A 22124-nucleotide genomic window follows, 5' to 3' on the forward strand; every position below is an offset into this window, starting at 1 on the left:
GATTAGCTATTATAAGTGTATTTATGTACATAATAGGTATACTCAATACCGAATTAAATCCATTACTTAGTCGTAAGCATTCTGAGGCGTGATATCACCTGTCTACCACAGCAATCAATGGAGGCACTGGAGCATTAAGTCAGGGAACTAAATTATACAATATTCTTGAGTTGTAGCCCAGATGTCTGTTTCAAATATATTGTTTTTTGGGAGGATCAAGAGTTTCAACGGAAACAATTTTCTTCTGAATTACTAGATGATAAAACAAGGCAGGTTTCTGCATAATGACTGAAATAAGAATAATTAAAGATATAATTTAATATACTGTATATTTAAAAACATTTAAATAGTAAGGGTGAATTGGCATACCAAATTAGTCTTTATTCACAACTATAAACGTGAGGCTTTGAGGCAATGAGAGATACTGTTTAAACAATCCACAAATAAAACTTGTTTTTCTTTCATTATTAATATTAACTGGACAGGTCTTCACAGTGAGACAAAGCAAATAAATACTTGCAGTAAGTAACTGATAAGATGGCTTTGTCAAAGATATTTCCCTGAATCAAAATGCTACATTCTCCCATGCACTAGCACAAAATGTACAAGGAATAGAGAGAGTTGTGAGTTTAAACTTTCTTCTTTATCCCTTCAGACCTTTCCATTACAATTCTTAGTTTAGCAGACAAAAAACCGACAATACTAGAAATGCTTTGTGTGACTGACAGAAAAGTTCCTCGTCTTCAGGGCCCTAACAAAATAGTATGAATGGAGAAACTTATAGCACTAAATGCCTGCATTGAAAAAGTAGAAGGATTTCAAATTAACAATTTTCGTACTTCTACCAAAAGAAACTAGAAAAAAGCAAATTAAACCTAAAGTAAGCAGGAGGACAGAATAAAGATCAGAGCAGAAATCAAACAGAAAACAGAAAAATAAGAGAAATCAAAAGTTGATTCCTCAAGAAGATAAATATGATCAATAAACCACTAGCAAGAGTGATCAGAAAAAGAATAGTGAAGACACAAAGTGCCAATACTGACTCTATAGATTACTTTCCCACAAAGAAATCTCCAGGATCCAGATGGCACCACTAGTAAATTCTACCAAATATTATATTTAAGGAAGAAGTAATACCAGTTCTACCTATTCCTTCAAAATGGAATAGATGAGAAGGCATCCCAACTCATTCTATGAGGTTGGCATTACTCTGACTTTGAAACGAGACAAAGATATTAATATTACAAGAAAATAACACTACTGGCCAATATTCCTCATGAACACAGAAAAATTCTAAAGAGTATTTTAGCAAATTGAATCTAACATTACATAAAAGGATAATATACCATGACCAAGCACAGTTTATCCCAGGAATGTAAGGTTGGTTTAATATCTGAAAAGCCAGTCAATATAATTCATTATTTTAAAACACTAAAAAAGAAACTATATAACTGATCATCTCAATATTAAAAAACATCTGATAAAACTCAATATCCATTCCTCCTAAAAATTTAACAAACTAGGACAAGAAGGAAACTTACTTGGCCTAATAAGGGGCATCTACACAAAACCTACATCTAAGACCATAGTTAAACGGTGAAGGACTGAATGCTTTCCCCCTAAGATCAGGAACAAGACAAGGATGTTTGCTTTTACCACTTCAATGTTGTACTGAAGCTCTAACCAGCACAATCAGGCAAGAAAATAAATGAAAGGCATCCATGTTGAAAAGGAAGAAGTAAATCTGCAGATCACATGGTCTGGGGATTTGAGTGTCACATTTCACCAGGTTTTCAGCAGTCTTTTTATTTTTTTGAGACAGAATCTCACTCTGTTGCCCAGGCTAGAGTGCCGTGGCATCAGCCTAGCTCACAGCAACCTCAAACTCCTGGGCTCAAGCGATCCTCCTGCCTCAGCCTGCAGAGTAGCTGGGACAACAGGCATGCACCACCATGCCTGGCTAATTTTTTCTAAATATTTTTAGTTGGCCAATTAATTTCTTTCTATTTTTAGTAGAGACAGGGTCTCGCTCTTGCTGAGGCTGATTTCAAACTCCTGACCTTGAGCGATCCTCCCACCTAGGCCTCCCAGAGTGCTAGGTCAGCAGTCTTGATAGCTGGTAGCTTCCACAGTGGTGGTGACACAGGGAAGGAAGATAGTGCTCAGTCTAATTCCGTTCTTCCCACCTTCCAGCCCATACTCTAGGCATCAGTGACATCACTGGAGAGAAAGTAAGACACCTACTCTGTAATCTTGACTCTAACTTCATGAAACATTACAAGCTACAGAGAAAAATCAAATTCTAATTTTATCTTCTAGATTCTGGGGATGGAAGAGAGAGAAGCACAATCTTAACAGGTCCGTTACTTTACATGGTAATTTTAGCTTGTTTCCCTTTTTATCTTGCTCTTCCACTTTTTATAGACTTCAGATTTTTCTATCTCCTCCCTCCCACCCCTTTATTCTCAGCAGATGACCCTATATCCTTCTTTACACAGAAGACTGCCCTCAGATATGACCTCCCTCAGGAACTCCTCTGCACCACACCTTCCAGCAACTGACCCATCCTCTCCTCCTAGCAAAACCCAATCCTTCACCTAAGGTTTGTATATCATCGTTTCTTGGGTTTTGTTGGAAAACTAACCGCTTGTATGTCACTTTTCTTGACTGTGTTTTCAACCTCTTGCTCTACTGACTCCTTATTAGCATATGCCACTCACAGCTATTCCACTAAAACTGTGGTCCCCAACTCCCCTCCCCGGCCGCAGACATGCACTGGTCTGTGGCCTGCTAGGAACTGGGCTACACGGCAGGAGGTGAGTGGTCATGAGTGAGAAGAGCTTTATCTGTATTGACAGCTGCTCCCCACCGCTCACATCACTGCATAAGCTCCGCCTCCTGTCAGTTCAGCTGCGGTATTAGATTCTCATAGAAGCATGAACCCTACTGCAAACTGCACATGTGAAGGATCTAGGTTGCACACTCCTTATAAGAATCTAATGCCTGATGATCTGAGGTGGAGCTGAGGCGGTGATGCTAGCACTGGGGAGCAGCTGCAAATACAGATTATTATTAGCAGAGAGGTTTGACTGCACAATAAATGTAATGCGCTTGAATCATCCCCAAACCATTCTCCCCAACCCCTCAGTCTGTCAAAAAACTGTCTTCCATGAAACTGGTCCCTGTTGCCAAAAAGGTTTGGGACGGCTGCACTAAAAAACAAACAGCAGCACAAAAACTTCTCCTTGGATCTAACATCTACCCTTTAGTTACTGTTCTGTCTCCTTTCTTCCATGGCTGAACTTCCCCAAAGCACTGTCTATATTTGCTAGCTCCAGTGTTTACTTCCCACTCTGATCTGGCTTCCACCCTCAACATTATACCATAACTGTTTCTACTGAGATCAAGGACATCTCTATTGCAAAATTCAAAGGTTATCTCTTAGTCCCTGCCTTAATGACCTCCCAACAGTACACACTGATCACTCCTTCCTTTCTTAAATACTCTCTTCTTGTGGCTTCAGTGATACTGCATTATGATAGTTTCCTTCCTACCTCTCTGACTACTACTCCATTTCCTCTCCTGACTCATCCATTTCTGCCAGATGTTTAAAATATATTTTTGGGATCTTGATTATGATTTCAGATTGTCATTATATAGAATTCAAACAGTTGATAAATTTGGCTATACTCATATAGTCTCGAAGTAGTATCTATATAGAAAATCTTCATCATAGAACTTTTTGCCATGGTGACTGGGGGAAAAGCTACTTAGGAGTTGATTATGTGCTTTGTATAAACACTAACCATCATTGCCTGTGCTTGGCTTTGCTGTCAAAACTTATACATGAGTAGGTCAAGATGTTAGAATGTCAAGTACAGAATTAGATTAAGCTGAATTTGAAGAACATGAAATGGTGAAATTCACTGAATTGGCCTGCTGATATTATTCTCATAAAAATTTGGTAAGTGTGCCATCAATTATTTTTAATCCAGAAAATCAACAGAAATTAAATATTAAATAGAACGTGTCTCAGATCTAATTTGTAAAAGAGATGCTATTTGCTATGCTCTCTAGAGTTCAATATATACAACTGATTATCATTGAGTCAGTTATTTGCTTATTTAACAGTAATACCAGCAAGAGAAGACTTTTCAAGTTTGTCAGTATTATTCTGGGGAAATATCCACTTTTCTTAAGATCAAGATAAGCTCAGTTTATTGCTTTCTTTTTGCCTTACTGTAACAGGATGAAATTAAACTAATCTGGTATAATTTCCTCTTCACAATGCCAAGTTGTTTTTTCCTTCTAATGTTTACTGCTTTTCTAGGTATTAGATGGTTTATTTAATATTATAATATTTTCCCAAAGATACCAATTTTGTTAATCATTCAATGAACCATTTACCAACAGCTTATAAAGTTTCAGGCATTGTAGTAAACATATGAAATAGTGATGAAAAAGGAGCCACTCCCCACAAGGAGTTTGTAGTCATAAAGGGCAAGACAACAAGCAAACCATTCATATCACATAATTAAATTATATCATGTGATAAAGCTACGATACAGGCTATAAGTCTACTTTGAGAAAAGAGAAAAAAAGATCTAGCTCAGCTTGGGAAGGGTCTGGTAAAGCTATCAAGAAGAGAAAAAGAGTTGAGTCTAACATTATTTTCTTTTAGGAAGAGTCTCTTTTCCAGTCTTCATGATTTCATATTTTCAACAATGTAATGAAGGTATGTCTTAGAACAAGTAGAAAATATATAAAAGATCTCACATCAGGCCAACGAAGCCACCAGCACTAGGATTCTTCTAGTACATATGCAGATTATAAGTGTGGTCAGGAGCAATCCAAACATGCTAACTGTTGGAACACCCTGAATCTGGATAGCATCTCCCCTTTAAAGGATAAGTAAAGAAAAAAACCAATATGGGGGTATAAAAACTAATATGACAAGAGAAAAGAAATAATATATTGAACTCTAAGAAAGAATATACCTCTAAAATGATTTAATATAAGAAACTTAACTTTAGAAAACATCTACAGAGTAATCAAAATCTAAAAGACATGGTCTCTAATAAAAAGGATATATATCTTAAGAGAACAGGTAAACATTCAAAGCAAACAAACTGAGGTACAGGCTGGTAGAAAAAGGGAGCTGCTGAGAAAGTGAATTATAGCAAGGAAATTAAAACTGCAATTACAAAATTAAAATTTACACCAAAACTAGTTAGAGTTGGGAAACATTACTCAAAAATTAAGAAAACTCAATTAAGTAAACCCTTGAGAACAAGCTTAAGAAATTCTCCCAGAATACTGAGGTGATAAAGAAGTAAAAATGTTTTTTTAAAAGATGATTAGCATAAAGAATATAAAGTTCTAACCTATAAGAAAGACCTAAGCCTACAGATTCTAAGAGCTCACTGTATTACAGGCAAAAATTTAGTAGATTCCCTCCCCCCCCCAAATTAGTACAGTTATGCATTCTGTTTCATAAGGATTAAGGAAAAAACAAACAAACAAAGACAAAAAATAAAAAAGTCAAAAACACATCAATGCCCCCCAAAATTATGTTAGATTTCTCTCAACTTTCTGACCTCCCTACATCACTGAATTCCAGAGGACTATAAGCTATCTATAGTAATGATATTTGGAGAGGGTTTGGGGATCATGTGTAGTCTTTTGAGGAGACCTATAAACACTAATACAGATGGGAGATGTGTGAGGTATCCATTAAATATGCTGGGGGTAGGCAGAAGGTTGAGAATCTATGATCTACAGTTTGGAGAGAATTAATTATGATTCAGGCACATTCCATACCAACAGCAAATCAATATTCATGTGTAAAGGCAGTCTTAGGTATCAGTAAATCAGAAAACATACAACTCATGCTCCCTTGCGGGTAGGGAAAATTGGGGAGAAGTAAATCAAGACTTCTAGTGCAGCAGTTCTCCAACATTTTGATCTCAGGATCCCAAAGGTTTTTGTTTATATAGGTTATATCTACTGATATGTATCAAATTAGAAATTAGAGTGGAAAACCAAAATGTTTATTAATTTAGAGATAACAAAAAGAAACACATTACATGTTAACATAAATGAGAATATTAAAAATAAAAATAACAGTACTTTTTTAAAAAGTGAAAAGAATGGCACTATATTACATTTTTTTGCAAACCTTCAGATGTTTGTTTTAACAGAAGGTAGCTGGATTTTCATATTTATTTCTACATTCAATCTGTTTTGATAAATTGTTTTGGCTGAAATACATGAAGAAAATTTTGCCTACCACAAATAATATAGCTGAAAAAGTAAAGAGTTTTTAACAGCCTTTTCTGTTAATTATGAATATTCTTCTCTGATACTATACTAAAACAAATAGCTTATTAAAGGTTATTTGCAACATGGAATCTGAAACTGTATCAATGAACTTCATATTTTGTTACTTTTATTCATTTGTGATTTTATAACATCAGTCACTTAAAAAATATCTATTCACTACATTATGTAGATTTTCCAAACATTGCCACATTTCTTTATACAGTATAAAAAATTCATTGATATCACTTCCAACATTATCAAAAATCTTTAAGCACTGGAAAGCCTCAAGCTCAAAATGGCAAATATAAGTGTTTCAAAATTCAAATTTTCTCTTGAAGCCTTGAATTTTTACCATTGGCAATAAAAAAACTATTAACTGTTTCTCCTTAAACTGAGAATCAATTCATTTGCAAGAAAATGTCTGTCATATATCCAAGTCTAATTAAACAAATTTATAATCTTTCAGTTGTTTTTCCAAATAAAAATGATCTCCCCATGAGAAAAGCAACTAGTTCAGGTAACAACTACAACAGCTGTAGAAGTGCTTTATGAGCATTTTCCACTTCCTCACATGGAATATTAAAAAAAGTACATTCCATAATTGAGATTTAATAAAAGTGCACTTTTACTGCTTCATCAAAGGTATTCACAAGTGTTACTGGCATTTTTTTTTCACTGTGCATGAGTGGTGGTAAAGTTCACAATAATTAGTTTGGTGCCAATGCCTTGATTCATGCAGCAATTTTACTCAGCTTTGCTTATGGTACATCAGTAAAAGTATCATCACAATGAAAAGAGCAAATAAATCTTAATATTAAGATGAAAATAGTTTTGACTTCATGGACTTCTTGAAAAGGTCTCAAGTATCCTCAGAGTTCCATGATACTTTAGGAACTCTTGCTCTAGTGAAATTAAAGAAATGTATTCAGAATTAGGAAAAAGTATGTCCTCGAGTTTTGGTATAAACGAATTAATGATGAAAAGTAAAGCCAATTAAGCCCTTACTTTAAGTACATATGGTTAAAAACTAGATGTAGACGTCAAAAACAAGTCTGAAAGAGAAGATACACAATTTAACAAGTATATATAATCCCACACTTATATAAAATAAATAGAAGGTAGGTGGAGAAATAAAGAACCTCATCAAGTGACAGGTTCACAATTAAATGTTGCAAACGGGAAGTTTGTTAAATAAATGATGGCATAACATGTGAAATACTACGTAGAATCATTTAAAATCAAAATGAAAATAGTTTACACTCCTTGAATGCTTACCACACATGTGCCAGACAACGTTACGAGTCCTGTACAGGCATTCGTACACTTAACTATCACAAAACTCTGAGGCTAGTACTCCTATTCTGGCATAAGGAAACCGAGGTGCAGAGAAGGTAACTTGCTTGTGCTCTGTATTGTTGACGTGGGAAGATGACCGTGTTATTAAGCAAATAAAGTAGGTTACAGATAATGATGAACAGTAAGAACACCTTTACCTTAAAACTTAGAATGAGTATATGCTTACATATAATCATAAATCTCACAGAATATATAACAAATTTATTAGCAGACATTCTTAGAGAACAGGTTTATGAGGATACTCTCACTTTCTCAATTTCCATGATCTTTACATTTTTAAAAAATGGGTATGTGTTACTCTTATAATCAATGAAAGCAAAACAGATATTTTTTTTTTCTTTTTTCTTTAGCTAACTACAGTGAAAATGAATAAACAGATATTTTCATTTTGAAAAACTAAAACAAACCAAAAGCTACAACTTATTTGATGACTTAGCAAAATTTAGACTCAAACTTGTTTTTTGATGAAATTTAAGTTCCAGGAGAACTAAAAAAAGATATATACCTTTCTAGTCAGTCCTAGAAGAAAAAGAAGCCAATAAAATAAGTCCCTATGGCTAAAAGAAAAAAAGGCAAAATGAAAGTAAGTCTAAATAAAGTAAATTCAAAGCCTAAAAAACAGAAAGCTTAAATTTAACAGTTATGACAATAGATTTTATTTTAAGAGACAGCAGTCTTGCTATATTGCTCAGACTGTTTTCAAACTTCTGTGCTCACACAATCCTCCTACTTTAGCCTCTCCAGTAGCTGGGACAACAGGTGCATGCCACCACACTCAGCTTTTAACTGTCAAATTTAAAGATAAAAAATGAATCTTTAATTTTGTTAAACAACAATGACTAAACAAATTTCCAACCGGAAGCTGCTACTGAGAGACAACTAAAAGAAAATATAAAAAATATTTTAAAAATGAACAAAAATATATCAGGCACATAAATCTAAAAAACTAGGAAGAGTAATAAAGTAGAATTCAATGCATAAAAAAGTAAATGGGAAATAGATGTTTATTTTACATTTAAAAATGTATAAGCTAGTCATGACTCTTTTACTTGAAGAATAGGAAGAAAACAACTGGAAAAAACAGCACTGTAGTGACACACTGTCATAATAATTTCAGTCTTTGGCAAGTGAGGACATAACAGGCCTGATAAATGAGATTGAATTAATGTATATCAAACTTTGTACTCTATGGAAACTATACCTTCTACTTCCATTGAATATTAACAAAACTTGATTATAAGAGACCAAAGAAAATCTCAATACATTCTAAGGCTTAAAAATTTATAGAACCCATTCTTTAATCCCAATGCAATAAAGCAAAACTAATACCATAAGCTCTAGCACACACAAAATAGAAAATAAATGAACAAAAATAACACCACACACACACACACAACCAAACCAATGCTAAATGTCCTAAATTGCTAATGCAAAGAGGAACTCAATACTAGAATTACAGACTATTTTGAAAATAGAGGTTAAAATATTAAGTTATTATATTAAAGGCAAGAATATTACTTACAGACAGAACCCAAAATGCAGAAAACCAAGTGAGTTTTTGTGAGGTAGATAATTTAACGTGAAATAATACTGGCTTTTTTCAATCTTTGCCTCCCCTACTCTCTTAACTGGTTTTTAATACAGAATATAAACACATTAACAAATATGTGGTATATTTTTAATAGTTTTACATTTCCTCTTTAACAGCAAAATCTTTTATATGCATCTCAAATGTGTGGTTTGGTGGAGATTATTTACTAGATTCGATACTTCTTATAGGCCCCTATTACACAGTATTAGATTCATTTGAATAATAAACATTAAGTTGAAATATCATTCTTCATTTCTATTGAAATGAATTTCTAAATGAAATGACCACGTGATTCCTGCTGAGAACTTTTTTAGGCCTTTCTTCAGGCGAAAAGAAACAATCCTGTTCCTTTGACCTCTAAGATATGTACACACTGCTGCAACTGAGTTCTAAAGTGTAAGTACATAGTGTACTGTCACAAGGGACCAGTGTCCCTAAAAGCTATGTAACAAACAGTAAACCAAATTAGCATATGTGTGACCATTTTGTAGCACAGCATGTAAATTAATACTGGACACTTGGCTGACAGTAGAAAGCAATAAAACTATTACATTTACCAAATTCTATATAGTTGAGCCATGTCCCCAATAATTCAGTTATAGTTAAGTACTACCCGTCCCCACTTAGAATTCAGAATTGCTTAAGATTGCAGTGTTTAGTATTTGTAAAATGACAGATCTCTTTGAGATGAATATTATGGTCTCTCTCCTTTCCTACCTCCCCTCACTCTTCCTCTGTTCTCTTCCTTAACCTCCCCCTACCCCCAGGTTAAAAGTCCTTATCTTAGGATATAATTCTGCAAAAAAGAATCATACCGCACTGAGACATTATTGATTAGTGTGTAAAACAATACCAGAATTATAAATTATTATGTATCAATGGATTCAAATGTAAAATCTACCACTGAGGGGCAAAGCAAATAAAAAAGGTCACAACAAAAAGAAAGGTCTGGAAAGGATAGAATCAATCTGTTTTTACTCAACATATTTTCTAAAAATTAACAGGAAATGTTTAACACATCAAATGCATCAAACTTTCTGATATCACCCTCCCAAATGCATCAAATTTTTAATGTTATAAGCGGACCCTGACCAAAGTGATCACCTTCTACAATCTAAAAGATCAGTCACCTAGGACTACAGTCCCCAACCCCTGGGCTGCAGAGCTCGTCCCCCAACCTCCCAAACCTACCCCACTACCGTGGAAAAATTGTCTTCCATGAAACTGGTGCCTGGTACCAAAAAGGTTGGGGACTGTTGACCTAGGACCTGTCTCTAATGAGGAGCATTTTCACTGCCAAATTACTACAAGGCATATTTCAATGGTAGTGATGGCTGAGAATCCTACCAAAAATGTTGTTCACAGTAAAAAACAAAACATATATACCTTGCTAAAGAAGAGAACTACACAGTAAAACCAAGTCCTGTGTTTTTAACACAGTTGTACACATAACTCTGGGATTCTTCCCCTAGGACTAGTCATGATTCTGGAAGTATACATTCAAATGACAGGCTTGTTTTCATTCACTTACTTCTCAGTTCATACAGAACTAATGGAAGTCAAAGAAATAAAATGTGAACTAGAAAAAATTTTAAGTGCATATGAAATGCATTACTTTTTAAAAAACAATTATGGGTACATAATAGTTGTATATCTTTATAGGATACATGGAATGTTTTGATATAGCCATATAATGTGAATTAATCAAATCAGGGTAACTGAGGTATCCATCACCTCAGGCACTTATCATTTCTTTGTGTTAGGAACATGCCAATTCCACCTGTAGTTATTTTAAAGTATACCCTAACTTATTGTTGATTATAGCCATTGTGTTGTTAACGTTATCAAATATTGTTCATTCTATCTATATTTTTGCACCTATTAACCACTGAAATGTATAACTCTTGACAAGTATTTTTCACCAATAAAAAATGTTAAGCATCTACCTTTCTTATTAAAAAAAGGGGTTTTAAATGGAAGCCAATGAGACTTAGGGACTTTAATGCTTAAGACCCTGAATCTTATAGTATATTTCTCCACCTATACATTTATTTGGCATCTTTAACTTAAGCATTTTTTATTCAAAATGATTATTTCAGTCATTTAAATTATAGAAACTTCAGTTTTATACAGCTGATTTACTTACTAAATACACACTTTATTTTTCTTCTTTGGAAGGTTTAAAGGAAATTAGACATTCAGACATTTTCTAATTGAAAATAGAGAAGTATTTTTAAAAATGTTTATTTGTGGTATAAATTTAAATTTTAATAACAAAATTCATGTCTTTATTTAAAGAAAGACTATCAAAATTAAAAAATCCATTCAAAACATTATGGTACTATCTCAATTTGGAAAAAAGACTGATATAATCAAAAGTAGCTTCAATTGTAAGATACTAATTCATGGCTCCACATTGAAATTTATCCCTAAAATCTTATGTAGCCTGAGAAATTACTTAGTATCCTGATTCAATTGTTTATATTCCAAAAAGCTTTATTTGTAAATAAACGCATGATGGGGAGAGGAGGAATAGAACAGGGGAGACAGGAAAGAAAAGAGGTGACACGAGGGGAGAAAGAGATAAAAATTGAATACCTGAAGTTTCAAGGTATGTTATCTATAGAAATTTTATTGAGTGGGAAGAATAATACAAATTTTCTTAGGATTATTTTTCTGTTGTCATTACACATGAATGACAACTTGAATAGAAACATATTTTTTCATATTTCTTATTCCTGGCAGAACTGCTTGTTTCACTGTTTTCTGGTACTATCAGAAAAAAATCTAAAGCTAAGTTGATTTTACCCTCTTAAAATGAATGTTATTATTCTGTCCAGTTTACAGATTTAAAACAACATTTTGGGTAAACATTTTAGCTAGTATGTGTCTTGCTCCTCATTTGTGTTTATTAATTTTGCATAGAAGTGTGGGTAGCCTTACAATGTCAGGTCTTCCTTCATTTCTGAAAATTTCTACTTCTATTTTTTACTTTAAACTTGTATGCTACTATTCCCTATTACTTGCTGGTTCAATCTTAATGCTTTATTTCCTGGAATACTCCATTTTCAATTTTTTCCATCTATGTATTTCATTTGTAGTTCTAAAATGTTTTGGTGCAAAATGATGAGAAAGGAATAGGAATACTCTTTGAGAATGAGTCAGATCAGAGTTCCAATTTTGTCTTTCCACTTATTAGCTGTAGGATCTCAGGCAAGTTACTTAATTTCCATTTCTCTAACTATAAAATGAGGATAAGGCCTCCCTGGGTAGTTGTGGGAACTGAATAACATGTATATTTATATGTATATTATAATGTAGAATGTACCTGGAATAGAGTAAGCACTCAAAGAGAAGGCATTCTGTTCTCATTATCTTTAATTTTGAATTTGATGTTCTACAGTGCTGATTCTCCTCTATATTGCAACCAAATATGACTTTACTCAACACAGTGTATAGTTGCTTTTTAAGTTTTATCCATATTTCATGTATTAAATAAGGGAAATAATTCATTCAGAACTCATACAACTATCTTATTTGCTGTTTGTCCTGTGCACCCTTTTAATTGAATCATCCTCAATGGCTGGCACTGTAGGTGCTCGAATGATATTTGCTGAATGAATTATGAATGAACTGCTGAAAACTGCTAACTAGCCTTCTCTTTCACTTCTGGAGCTGGAAAATCAAGCCAGGTCACGGGACTGGCACTAGGACTGGGGAGAGAATTCCAGAACAGTTTTGGTAAAGGATGACCTCTGACCATTGAAAAGATTTTGTGGAATCTTCTTTCAGCTTAAGGATCGAAATTAGTTCCTATTTGTACATTTACCAGTAATGATTCCTTAGTTTTAAAATAATTCTAGGCCTCTTAATGAAGGTTCAAATGTGCTAGAGATTCTATACTTTTTCTTTTAGAGAATTTCATTCAACCTATCTTTCTCTTTTATCTATCCACATGTGGCTTTCTATGCCTTGCTTTCCCAGTTCAATAACTTTCAACCATTAATAATTCTGAATCATTTTTGGAAAAGTTGATCCCTAAAATAAGTTTTATATTTTATTGTACATTTTAATCTTTTTAGACCTTAAAAAACTTGAGGAGAAAGAAGTGAAATTTGGTTTATTAGAGGAACTAGTTTTTCTAACTTCAGTGTTAATGGAGGTGTGAGTAACCTATGGCTCATGGGCCAAATCTAGCCTGCTGCCTCCGTTTTTGTAAATAATGTTTTACTGGAACTCAGATATACTCCTTCGTTTACATATAATCTATGGCTGCTTTTGCACAGCAGCAATGATGAAGTTGTAATAGAGACTATGTGACTGCCAAGGCCTAAAATATTTACCAGATAGCCCTTGACAAAAAACGTTTGCCAACTCCTGCTATAAAGCCTTGGTCTCTCTAAGTCTCCTCTTAGGAAAGGACCTATACAGACAACACCATAAATAGCAAAGACTTACTATAGAGTTACAATGTGTGAGGTATTGTTTTGTGAATTTTACATTTGCTATCTCTTTTAAAGCTTGAACAGAACATGAATTAAGTACCATTATAATCCCCATTTACAGATGAGAAAGCTGAGGGTTTTTGGTGTGATCACAGTTCACTGCAGCCTCATTCTCCTGGGCTCAAGTGATCCTCCTACTTCAGCCTCCTAAGTAACTGAAACTACAGGTGTGAGCCACTGAGCCCAGTGAGGTTGGATGAAATTAAATAACTTGGTCAAGGTTAATAAGTGGTAGGGTTAGGAATCAAACCCAGGTCTACTGAAATCCAAAGTGAAAGTATGATTACTCTCTTACAGAGAGCTTCAAAATAATAAACAACAAAGAATGTTTTCAAAGTACCTAGTTTGTAGCTAGAAAGCTTTCCAATTTTATTGGTTTGAGGGTCCATATGCGTCTATAGTTACAATCAATGTGGCATTAAATATAGGTTTTAATATTTATTAATAGCAATGAAAAAGTACTGATGATTTTTGTTTTTTCACAAGGGAACAAGCACAAACACTATCTTTCCTTTTGTCAAACTGTATGGTTTTAAAAATTCTTAATTGAAATTCTAAAGTAATGGTCATGACAGGCTACAAGTAGAACTTGGTGTTATATCAATACAAGTATTGTCAATACAATAGTGTGGAAAATTGGACAGAGTTCATTGAGTTAAAACAAAAAAGAGCTTGAAAACTCAGAGCTATTTCTAAGAGATGAAAGAACATCATTTACACTAAGAACATCTGTTACAAAGAAGTACATGGTAAACCAACTTAGAAAATAACAAGGGAAGGGCTAGTTTCTGCAAATACCAATTCAACACAAATTTAACTAAACATGTATGGCAGATAATAAGCAATGTGATAATTATTGAGAATACAAAGATAATCTCTATCTTCAATGAACCCATACACAGCACAAGAGGGATGATCAGGAGGTAAAAATTAATATGGGGTTCTTAATTTTAAGCAAGAGAAACCAGTTCAGGCTGATTAATAGAAATGTTAACACATTAAACATATTCAAAGTAGCTCCAGAACTGCTGGGAAGATGAATAACCAAGCTCAGTAAATGGGCAGGAAACAAGGAAGCTTAAAAGTAAGAAATATAAATGCTTAGACTTACAATGGGGTTACATCCTGATGAACTTTGTAAGTTGAAAATATTGTTAAAATGCCTTTAATACAACTAACCTCCCTTCATACCCTAGCCAATACTTACATTACAGCTGGGCAAAATCACCTGGCAACACAGTACACTGCAGAGGACAGGTGGTTTACCCTCATGATTGCGAAGCTGACTGGGAGCTGTGACTCCCTGCACGCAGAGAATATCACATTGCATATTGCTAGCCCAGCAAAACATTAAAATTCAAAGTATGGTTTCTACTACATGCATTTTACTTTCGCATCAGCGTAAAGTTGAAAAATTTTAAGTTGAATCGTTGTAAGTTGGGGGACATCTGTAAAATCAAAATCTGTCATAAGAACCACCTGGGCACAGAAGAGATGCCACAACTGGCACATTACTATTTCTGCTGTTTTTGGAAAATGGATGTTTCATTGCTGCCATTACATCCTTTTTTTTTTTTTTTATCATGTCTGAGGTCTTTGTATCAGCTCCAGACAGAAGCATCCAATTAATCATATTTGGGTTATGAGTCCATTTCTCATGTGGGCAGGAAAAAGCAATTTATTTGTCGTTTTTGGCTTTTTTGTTGTAGGCACCAGGACTTACATTTCATCAAGATTCATATTGAATAGTAGGGAACTCCTCAAGCACAGGAAAGGGTATCAAATTTTAAGTGGGGAAAGAGATTAAGTGAATTTCCAATGTTTTTCTGAAATTAGTTACATGAGCTTGTTAATAATGGCAAACTTTGTTCACAGGAATTGGGAAGGGGGAAGCCTTTACCCTTTTAGTTCTGTTGGATTTTTAAATCTATACCTAAATTAATTTAATTTTACTTTTTTAAAAGCTAGTGGGAGCTACCTAAGTAAAATTTGAGGCCAATTTTTGTCTTCATTGTACTTTTTTATCTTAAAAATATCTAATAAATTTTATATTTTAAAGAAAGAAACCACCTGGGTAGGGGGTCTAGGCAATGAGATACTTTGTTTTAGGTTATTCTATTCAGCACAGCTTTATATTTCAGCACAGCTTTATATTTTAAAATGATAAACCCATATTATTTTTTATAAATTAAATCAGCTTTAATTCATTAAACTTTTAATTATTTCCACCAATGGAAGGAAAATGTTTAAAATCTCAAAACAAAATATTTTACACAGCCTATGGACATATGAATGAACACTTTTGTTCCAATGTAAAAAAAGATCTTCCTTTATTTTACATTTAAAGAAAGAAGACTAAAAGCATATTTCTAAAGAAAAATAGCTATATTAAACTTTTTGTATCTACTGAGGGAATTTATATCTTATATAAGCTGATATTTGCTTTCTGAATGGGTAATGAACCCTGCTGTACAAAGGGCAACAAATACTGATACATTTTTATGATAAGAAAGAAACTGATAATTATAAAAAAGGAAGCTGTCTAAAACTAAAAAATACAAGATAGACTGAATCAGGGCCTCTTTTAAATTGGCTAATTTATTAGGAAGGTGAAAAGTGACCTCAATAAGTCTTAACAATTTCTAAAGACTAGAGTTGTTGATACCTTTCTCAGGTTCTAAAGATCCTATCTTCTCATGTGGTACACAATTGTTGCTTTTCAAACCTATTAAGAGTGTCAAAGGCAGATGTAATTAGAATGGGGGTTGGAGAGGGAAAGGAAACCACAGAGAAAGGGAAGTTAGAGACCAGGCTTCTATTTCACAGCAAGTGAAACAGAAGTACATGTAAACAAGAGTACATGTATCAGACCTGCTAGAGATTTTATGGGGGTACTTATCAATACAACTCACAAACATTCACCTATAGCAGTGCTGGATTCTCAAAATCTTCCACAAAGCTCACCTCTAAGAAGTCTCAATGGATAATTACCATCCTGTTGTGATTATTTTAAACACTTACATACTCAATAATATAGTATTCCCCAAGCTATCTTGCATTACTGAGAAATAAGGTCAAGAGTACACTTAAGTAGTTAAATAACAAGGGACTTTGAAGCTCTTCATAATCCAAGGAACATTACTCAAGAACTTTGTGATCTTGGGCAAGTTATTTAATCTTTGTTTATAAAATTTCTAAAATGGGACTAACATTATTAACAATGCTCATGGCTTAATGTCAATAATGAAATAATACCTATTATTATATACCTAGCAATGCTCAAATACATAAAGTTTTATGAACATAGTCTTTTTTTAAAGTGTTATTTAATTTAAATCATTCTGAATAGAAATCTCAATAATTTAGTTATTTTTGTTTCTTCCTAAGGCAAAGATTTAACTTTTTCTGGCCTGTATAGGATCAAAATTAGAAATAGAAATTGTAAGGTAAGGTTATGTGTGACCATGAATACAAAAAAGTTTCCACAAACGATCAGTATCTTTTACAGATACATCTGAGAATTTTAATTTACAAAGATGTTTTGCCTCTATGTTAATTATTTCTAAATTGTTACAAACTACAAATGGTTATTATTATATAACTAATGAAGTATGTTGAAATTATAGCTAAGTTAAGAATAAAAAGAATTCCTTACTAGGAATATATGCTTTTAATGTATGAAATGCCGTGGCTCTCACTATACTGGAGACACAAAGATAAAAAAGAATATAGTATCTACCCTCCTGAAGCTCAGAGCTTAATGAAGATAGACACGTAAACCAAATCACAGCAATTTGATAAGTGAAACATTAAAAGAAGCAGCGCTCCATTTGAAGTCAAAATGTTTTTCTGGAAGAGGTGATCTTTACCCTAAGATGATAAAGAGTAGTTCACCAGGTTGGAGGTTAGGGATTTAGGTGAGCAGAGGTGATCAAGGAGGCTAGAAGAGCACATGTAAAGTAAAACAGCATGGCAGGGTCTGGAGCAGAGTGCTTGCAGAGAGGCAAATTTAGAAAGGCAGGGATGGACAACATCAGAATGGCCTAGTTCGCCATACTGAGGAGGAGTCAGCCCTTTTTAAATAAGTTAAGGAGGAATCACAGAAGTATTTTAAGAGCAGTGAAGGAGGTTGGCTGAAAAAGATAACATGCTTCCATTCACATTATAGAGAGATCCCTCCACCTAAACTCTGTAAATTGATCAGGAAGGGGGGATTATCGCCAAGGAAAATATAGGCCAGAGTGGAAAGCAGCAGCAGCTAATCTAAAGTAGTGGTGATAAGAGTGGAGAATAAAGAATGGATGAGAGAGACTAAGAAGGTAGTCTTAATAACCCTCAGAGATCTAGGAAAATTTCACAATTTCTAGTTTTGGCGAATGGCTGGACCATAATGGAAGACAAAGGCAAAAATAATGTCACCTAGAGGAAGCATATAGATCAAAAATGGGTAATTTGTATACTACTTTAAAGGTCCGAAAGTTTTTTCACATAGGTCGGCTAACTATAGTTGCTTAAGTTTCCTGGGCATTGTGTCCAACTTCTTTACTATCATCCCAGGCCTAGTAAGTGTTTGGGACCTGAAAGATGCCCAATAAAAATGGATGAATTAACTAACTGTGGTCCTTAGGTCAGTCAAGAAGCCAAAATACAGCACCGAAAGACTTTAAAATTGCTTAAGATACCATTTTAAAGTTACAGATGAACTCTATATACTGCCTTTTCCATTTAGAAACACAATTTTCAGTGGAGTGGGAACTGTGAACTGACTTTTTGGCAGAGTTCAAGAATTCACCTAAAACCAGTAATTTATGGCTATCTGTGCTTCAAATTTCAATAGAGAATTCAGAAGCAGGTAGAAAAGTGTAATTATGGATTTTTAAAAATATTTTAAAAAGGGAAAATATTAAAAATGCTTCCCTTATAGGTACATTCTTACATTAACAACATGAGAAATCTACACAGGAATACTGAACAGAGTATTTTAAAAGGATTCTCACTCCTGAGTATGAATACTAGGCAAGTCCAAATGTTTTCTTAGTACTTTCTTTGTACATACCTACTCAGATAAATGCACATTACATAAACTCAGACAATAATGAGTGTTCATAAATTGGTGAATGAAAAAGGTGAATCAATGAATAAGCAAGGATGGCTGCTGAGCAGATCCTTGCAGAAGAAACCATGTAATAAGAACCTGAGAGTCTGAAGAGGCACAATAAGAGAGCTTAGTCAGTAAAACTGGAGTGCTAGTTTTGCTGTTTGTTTTCTATTTCTTACTAACAAAGTAAAAGATATCTTAAGAAACCCACCTTATTCAATAAAAACTAAGAAAGGAAAAAGCTCAATAGTCTGTACATAGGATCACATTACAGTCAAATCTTTTTGCATAGACCACTTCTCAATTATTTCCTTTTGCCTTTCTTTGAATGTCTACCCTCCCTCTTGTTCACACTTTTTATGTTAATGAAGAATAGACAAAATGGTAGTAACAAGGGGAAAAAAAAATCAAACTGAACATAATGACCTAATTTTAAAACTACCTGAAAATAAATTAATCTACCTTTACTGGTACTTATTTCTACATAAATATTTCTGTGTAATTGAGAATTCTTTATGCACAATTTATCTGCCTGAACATAGACCTTGGGAATGTCCTATTAGAAATCTTGGTATTATATGGTTTCACAGTTAAATCTTAGATTGACAGAGACTGCATGGAGCAGTTAAAGAGTTTCAGTTAGACCCAGCAGTTTAGTTCTCGTTTCACCATTTAATCTCTCTATAACTTTGGATTCTTTTCTTAAGTACCCTGCATCTCAGTAATTTGTAAAATGGGACTAATAATAGAACTTACGGATTATATAAAATAATGTATCAGGAAGATACTATATAAACTGTGTTATTTTTGTAGCTGTAAGTTCAGGTAGTACTTATCAACTTTTTGTATTTCAAGTATATCAAGTAACCTAGTTTCCACTGTGACAGGTAAACAAAAAGCCCACTCACTTCCAGAGTACTACAGTACTCTACCACTGGTAAGTATACCAAAGTAATTTCTTCCCTTTAACTTTATATTGAAATAGTAAGTCAGGGTTTCAGTTTGCTACCAGCTGAGAAAGCAAGGAATAGAAGATAGCCTGTCCTAAAAATCCACTTCAAATAACAACTAAGCAAATAAGCTGCATCCAAAAAGTCTAAATTGTAATGGTATTACAAAGTATATTACAGAGTATAAAAACCATCAGCAGCCTGCCTTGCACAATCCTGCAAATTTTAAGAAACTCTGCTTCTGCTTACTTGCTTCCTAACATAGCTCTTTTCAACAACAAAAAAAGCAGCATACCAGTGGTCATATCCTTTGAAAAATCAAAATCTAGACCAGGTTTAGAATGTAAGTAAGATGCCTCCATGGTTATGTCATAAAATTATACTTTTGTTTTGGAAGACTTCTTTTTAGATTATCACCATATTAAAATCACACAGAAGTTTTCATAATTACAAAAGGCACAGTTTCAGGTCCAAAGGCAGGCTAGCTTGGAATTTTATGTTTCCTACTCAGCCACAATGTGGATTCAGTTTTATTTTGGGGCTTAGGTTTGAGTTTGGGTTTCTTTATCATGACTTTACCCCCAAATATACTGTGACTAAACTGCATTACTATTTATTACACATGTAAGATTTCAGATGGAATCAAAGAGAAGGATGGAGTAACTAAAGTTAACATGCTTGTTTAAAAACTAGTCAGACATCTTAAGCACTCCCAGATGCCAGTAGACAACCTTACCACTTGAAGCAAATATGTATTTGTTGTGGTAGGGGAGAGGAAAAAGGCCACACCCAAAGCTAAGACTCACAGTGAAGTGATACCAAGTTTCAGAATTTTAACTAATGCTATTTTTGGTACTCTTTCACGGTCAATGAATTCTTTAAATTCATACCAGGCCCAACGTTAAAGGAAATGTTCCTCTGATCCTAATTACTTAGGTAACTTATTCAGTAATGGGCAAGTACACGATGAAGAATTACCTCATTCAAAGAAAGATTTAAGTAATCTGGTGTAGAAGAGGGCCAAACTCAAATGATCAGCTCTCAGAAGAGACTCTCAAAGAGCCAGATACCACTCTTCCCCTCCCCCAAGGGGTTAGGAAGGCCAGAAGAACCTATCAACACAGCAGTTACCTAACACAGAACGCTATCAAGCTACCTGGACCGACCTTTCAAAGTCTAGACACCCTTGTCCCCTGGTGCCACCTCCATTCAGGAAGTCTCTCCTCCTGCCCACCCCACCCCCGCCAGTCCAGCTCCCACCAGCTTCCTCAGCCTCATCTCCATCCCACCTCCATGCTCTCGCCCACTCATCCCCGCTTACCTTGGCCACATAATCTTTCACTTCATCCAGGTCTCCGTTTTTCAGGGCCCACATGAACTCCTTGTCGCACATCACTGCAGCGGGGCAGGCCGGTTGGCCGGGCAGAAGAGGAGGCGGCGGTGGCAGCAGCAAGCGGATACCGCCGGACAAGAGGGAGACAGGGCCGCGCGAAGCCGGAGAGAAGAAGAGAAGGCGGGTTACGCTGCCAGGCGGGCTAGGCAGTTGGCCGCGGTAACTGTTCAGGCGGGAGGAAGAAAGTTCTTTTGCGGCTACTGGGCCCAGCAGAGCAGGTTCCGCCTGGCCGAAAAGCAGGAGCGTTTACGCTTCCGGTTCACTCCCCGCTAGGACCCTCCTCCAACTTCCTCTTCCTCTTCCTCTCCACGCTACGTCGGGCTTTGGACCCCGCCTTTACAGCTAGAGGCTGGCTACTGGTGCGCAGGCGCAGTGGCTAGGTAGGCCGGAGCCAGGATGGAGGGGAGGAGCTGGAGATGAGTGGGCGGGGCTGAGGGAAAGAGGGCCGAGGGTCCAGGGGAGGTCTGGAAGGGTAGAGAGCTAGTGGAGGCAGAGTTAAAGTATTTCCGGTGGGACTAGGACATTTCCATACAACTATAAATAGGAAAAATTTTTTTGTGTGTGTATAAAACATGATCTTGGAGGGCATCTTGCTCACCTTCTAAAAATGTCCAGTAGGAGAGTTTGATTTGAATTCCTTTATTTTTTTCCTTCCTTTTTTCCATCCCTCCTCTCCTCTTTCCCTTCCTCCCTCCCTTCGTCCTTCCTCTTTTCCCTCCTTCCCTTTCTCTTTCTGTCTCTCTTTCTCTCCCTCCCTCTGCCATCCTATTTGGTATTGCTGGGCTCGTACTACTACATGACAGACTGCTAGACACCGAGAATATATTCTAGGAAAAAACAATGGAAAAGCAATTTCTACTCTCAATGAAATCTTTAACATTTAAAACAACCATATAAATTCAATGTGTTA

General features: G+C 35.0%; 1 protein-coding gene across 1 annotated transcript in view; it reads right to left on the bottom strand.

Annotated features, from left to right (window-relative positions):
- The window catches only part of MTPN (myotrophin), a 40245-nt gene extending 18724 nt beyond the window's left edge, over nt 1-21521 (bottom strand). The window contains exon 1 of the mRNA XM_012744740.2: nt 21143-21521. Within this exon, the coding sequence (XP_012600194.1) occupies nt 21143-21214 (72 nt within the window). The 5' untranslated portion in view covers nt 21215-21521. The remainder of the gene's footprint in view (nt 1-21142) is intronic.
- Between the last annotated feature and the right edge of the window lie 603 nt (nt 21522-22124).

This window comes from Microcebus murinus, chromosome 9, assembly GCF_040939455.1.
Source record: "Microcebus murinus isolate Inina chromosome 9, M.murinus_Inina_mat1.0, whole genome shotgun sequence".
NCBI classification, from domain to species: domain Eukaryota; kingdom Metazoa; phylum Chordata; class Mammalia; order Primates; family Cheirogaleidae; genus Microcebus; species Microcebus murinus.